The sequence below is a fragment of the Cryptomeria japonica genome, chromosome 2 (assembly GCF_030272615.1).
Source record: "Cryptomeria japonica chromosome 2, Sugi_1.0, whole genome shotgun sequence".
Classification (NCBI taxonomy): Eukaryota; Viridiplantae; Streptophyta; class Pinopsida; order Cupressales; family Cupressaceae; genus Cryptomeria; species Cryptomeria japonica.
This window is the reverse complement of record NC_081406.1, coordinates 254,811,985-254,816,700: the sequence shown is the minus strand read 5'-3', so window position 1 is coordinate 254,816,700 and position 4,716 is coordinate 254,811,985. Positions and strand designations below refer to the sequence as shown.

The 4,716-nt window shown below is 32.7% G+C and overlaps 1 protein-coding gene across 2 annotated transcripts; it reads right to left on the bottom strand.

Annotated features, from left to right (window-relative positions):
- Positions 1-217: 217 nt before the first annotated feature.
- On the bottom strand, positions 218-896 carry LOC131047121 (uncharacterized). 2 transcript variants are annotated; one of them, XM_057980967.2, is made up of 2 exons: positions 730-896; positions 218-593 (listed from the first exon to the last, which is right to left on the bottom strand). In XM_057980967.2, the coding sequence occupies exons 1-2, from the start codon at positions 819-821 to the stop codon at positions 353-355; spliced, it is 333 nt and encodes a 110-aa protein (XP_057836950.2). In that variant the 5' UTR covers positions 822-896; the 3' UTR covers positions 218-352. The 2 variants fall into 2 exon arrangements, with proteins under 2 accessions (XP_057836950.2, XP_057836951.2); XM_057980968.2 differs by having other exon boundaries at positions 218-578.
- Positions 897-4,716: the final 3,820 nt, after the last annotated feature.

Genomic DNA, 4,716 nt, shown 5'->3' with positions numbered 1-4,716 from the left:
ACCATTAATTAGTGATATCACGTTGAAGAATTACAATCAAACATTGCACATCTTAGATCACATTACTTTCTCCACGACACCAAAATATCTAAATAGTATTACACCCATTCAAAACTTTATACTATATATTATATACATACAAACATTAAATTCTCATATGCTTTTCACGCTAGATTGAAGAAAATTACCAGCTTCCAACAACTAACACAAAACTAGCTAAACTTTTAATTATTACCACCAAATTTTTACTTAAAATACCTTGCATAGTACCATTCCATTACCACTATATATTATGATCTAATGACCTGAATCATTTGAAACGATATGGGTGGGAAACTCTAGTTCCATTCTTTTAAGTAGGGCGTTTGAGTTTGGAGAGAGAATGACGCCTCAGAACGTCTTCCCTGTGTTCAGCAATATCAACTTCACCAAAATGGTCCTCCGGGATGAAATTGCCACTCACTGGGTCGCGCATCCATGCTACTCGCTGTCTCACATTATTATCTCCTCTCTTCCTTTGCTGTGGCTCTTCATCAACGTCCTTTTCCATCGGTAGCCCAACTTTTGGTGCAGAATCACTGAAACTTTTCAGGCTTTCATCACAACCAGATAACAAAAAAAAATATTATTCGTACTTTTCAAAAATAATAAGTAATACGTTAGCTGCTTTGCATATTGTTAAACGTAAGTTGTACCCTGAAACAAAGTAGCATTGGCTTAAATACCTACCATGTTAAACTTGGCAGACTACTGTCCTCAATCTTGAAGGAGGACAAAGCTTGAGCAGATACAACTTTCACTCTGAATATTGATTTGGCCATGACTATATCTCCAATGCTAAAGCCTCCTTAAGAAAATATGAGTAATGAGTGGATGCCTTAAGAAGCGAGGCTACTTGTTATTTGCTCAGTTGCTCTACATCGCTTAACAGCATCCTTTATATAGAGAAAGCGTGGCGCATTAATGGCTGCAAAGTTTAGGACTTGGATAAAGGGATTCTGTGTGATGGGTTATTCGCATATGATGAGTTTACTTATATTCTCGTGGAAAAGGGTTATTCTCATTTGATAAGTCTGCTTGTATTCTCGTCGAAAAGTGTTATTCTTATGTGATGAGTCTACTTATATTCTCTGTGGAAAAGGGTTACTCGCTCAAGGGCAGAAGGGTTATTCGCATATGGAAAAAGCCGTTGTGCCAAGCAATACTGTAACGAAATTGACATATTCTTGATACTATACTATCAATTGTTATCCTTTAATAATTATAGTCAAAAGTTATTTTTGACTCATACAAATAGGATAATTATTTATTTTTCTAAATGTAGTCGGCTATAAAATTATTATTAATTGTTTGAACATTGAATTGGATGCTATTCAAGTAAATTATTATCATAAATATCTCAACAATATGAAGAGAATAAATAAAGAAGATATATTCAGCATATTTTGGTTGATTTGGTGTGTGCTTATAAACCATTTAATGCTCAATTCACATTTGAAAAATGTAATTATAACTTGCTTTTCCATTAGTACGTTTGAATTTTAATATTTTCGTAGGGTATTATGAATGCTTTTAATTTTCTTCTTATTTTTAATTAGATATATTATATCAGAGATCACTCATTGTGTGCAAAAGTTCTAAATGGTATTTATTGACATCACAATTTTTAGATCCAACCTTTTATATACACTAAAGTGAAAAAATTCCCATGCTTCTATATTAATTATTTTCTTTTGTTTTATGACATCAAGATGATTCTACATGTGCTCCATGCATTTTGGCTAATATGTCAACTTACTAATGTCTTTCTATCTATATAAACAATTTTATTCCGTTCATCTTCATGAATCATCATAATTTTACATCTTGGGAGATTAATTATGATGATTTATTTTCGATACAATCTCTCATGATGCACTTATATATCTTCTTTTATGTGCCATTGTATTGCATAGTGAATATATGCTTTATAAATCTCAACATAACAATCATTTTTCCTTTCTCAATTTGTTTAAATGTGTCTTTATATATTATCTTGAGGATCTTAGTGACGATGATTCACTTATTTTCCCTTCATAGAGATGATCACTTATTTCATTTATCTAACTCATTGTGTATTGATAATATATGTTCATATACATTGATGTTACATGATAATCACTTTTATCCCCATTATATGTTCATATACATTGATGTTACTACTTTAATCTATGTATTTTTGTGATCTTTTTAATGATCAATTGAAGTAATAGCTTGAGTCATGTCATGATTATTACACACCATTTCATTTATTTCCATGTGATTTTATAGATGATAATTTAATTGTTATTTTTAGAAAATAATGTTTTATATGGTTGTCAATCTTCATATTATAGTGATCATTATGTGTGCATTCCTATAGATGTTTTTAGCACCATGATGATATCTTGCTTTTTAATGGCCATGAAACTTATTCTTTGAATTCTTTTATGCTTTCCTATTGTATATCTATGACTACTTGTGGTGTACATTCTTCTACACCTCATATTGGACATGTGTTAGACATGCATGCATGGAAATGAAGAACAACATTATGATTTCTTATCAATTTTACTTAGTATGTGAGAGAAAATTGGTTGACCAATTCATCAAACATTTTTCTTGCACACTTATATATGACATGCATGTTGCCAATTGACACTCAGTCGGTTTCTTATGTTGTCATTGATGGCAACATTGGAAACATATTTTGGTTAACCGACACTGTCAGACACTTTACTGGCATAAAGGATTTCATGGTAATTGGAAAACTAGGTACTGATATGGGAAGCCAACATCACTTGGAGATCCATCAAAGGATAGTGTACTGGCAAAGCATTTTATAATTCATATGTATTTGTAATAAGCCGACATGTATTATCATTTTGTATGTAAGATGATATATAGCATAAATATTTGTAAGGGTATATAAGTCAATCTCTTAGGTCATTTAAGATATAATATTGAAGATAAGACCTGACATGCAAAGTTTATGTATGCGAGGTCATTTGTATGCAAAAGCAATATTTTGTAATGATTTGTCGATGATTTCTAAGGTACTCATAAGGTCTATGTTATTCTAGCAAGGGTTTAGGGTTTTATTATCGGAACAGTCAGAGTCTTAACCGGAACTCAATCAGGCATAGTAGATGCATTATATGAGTTCAGTTTTGTTGTTTTGTATCAGAAAGTGATTGTAGTCAGTGAAACTCTTTGTGATGAGTAGTGTGCTCTAGGCAATGTGCCTTCCTGCATGTGCAGGCCCCTATTATATGTAATATCTCTTCATATGTCCAGTGAACTGATATTGTGGGTCACAAATCCCACCATGGTTTTTCCTCATTGAGGTTTTCCACTTATAAACTCTCTGTGTTATGGTGTTCATTTATGTGCTTGAATTATTTATTTCAGTTACATGTATTTATGTTTACCATTGATGAATGAATATTTTGTTAAAGCTAAAACCTTACATTTGGGTAGAACACCGATTCAACCCCCCTCTAAGTGTTCTTGGCTTCCAACAATTGGTATCAGAGCTTTGTGCCTCGGAGGAGGCCTAATAGCTTGAAGGAGATCCTGAATCTAGAATCCATGGAGATGTGTTTGAGACAACAGCTTGAAGTTTCTCTTGAATATTTTGAAGTTCAAAAGGTTAAGAACATAAAGCTAGAAGAATAGCTTAGATCTGCAAAAAGAATTCATTATCACTCTACAAGAAAAGATATCAAGTGCTCAAGCCAAAAGGAAGGAACTGTGGGAACAAATGCAAGATCAAGATGATGAAGAAAATGACACTCTGAAAAACCTATGTCGGAAGATGAGTCAAGAAAATGAAGTTATGAAGAATGAAATACAATCCCTAACTATGAGGATTGCAAAAGAAATTGAAGACAAAAATAAAAAGGAAGAAGACCTTGTGAGATCACTGAAGGATAGATCTGAAGAATGCATCAGATCAGCTCATGAAAATGATGTGTTGAGAACATAATTAGTGCAATTCCAAAACAATGAACAAGAACTTGAAAGACATATGACAATCCTAAGAGATGATCTAACTATTGCAAATGAATATAAGGACAAATTCAAGGCTAGTTCAGTACAACTTAAAGAATAATTGGAGTGTCAAAGGTAGAATAAAGACTCCAGAGGACTTGGATTTGAACAAGGTCAAAGCTTTGGTACTGCAAATGAAGATCAGACATCTGGTAAGGAAAATGATCTGAATAGCCGGAACCAGAAGACTCTGATAAGGCAATTCAATGCTAACAAATTTAGTGGTATATTCTTTGTGTGTAATAAATTTGGTCATATGGCTAGACAATATAGAAGAAGATTAAATCATAATTATAATTTTGTCCCTAGTCAATGTTCCAAATGCAATAAGTATGGTCATAAGACAAAAGATTGCAGAATGAATGTAAAATGTCATGCATGTGAAAAGTTTGGACACATGGATAATCAATGCAGGTCAACCAATTATTCTGGATATAGCAAAGCAATTCAAATGAACAATGTTACATGCTATGTATGCAACAAGATTGGACACAACCAAGTTTTGTAGAAGCAACAATCCACCGGTTAGCAATGATGGATCAAATGATAAAGGAAAGCAAAAGATCAGTAAGATTTGACATGATCATACCAAGATATGTGTTAGGAAGTCAGGTGATCAATCGAGATGTGAAACTACTCTGGTTA

Excerpts from the sequence above, each read along its gene's own strand:
- LOC131047121 (XM_057980967.2), bottom strand. The coding sequence starts at position 821 with ATGGCCAAATCAATATTCAGAGTGAAAGTTGTATCTGCTCAAGCTTTG. Across the intron at positions 594-729 it reads AGTCTGCCAAGTTTAACATG|CCTGAAAAGTTTCAGTGATT; the intron begins GTAGGTATTTAA and ends TTGTGATGAAAG.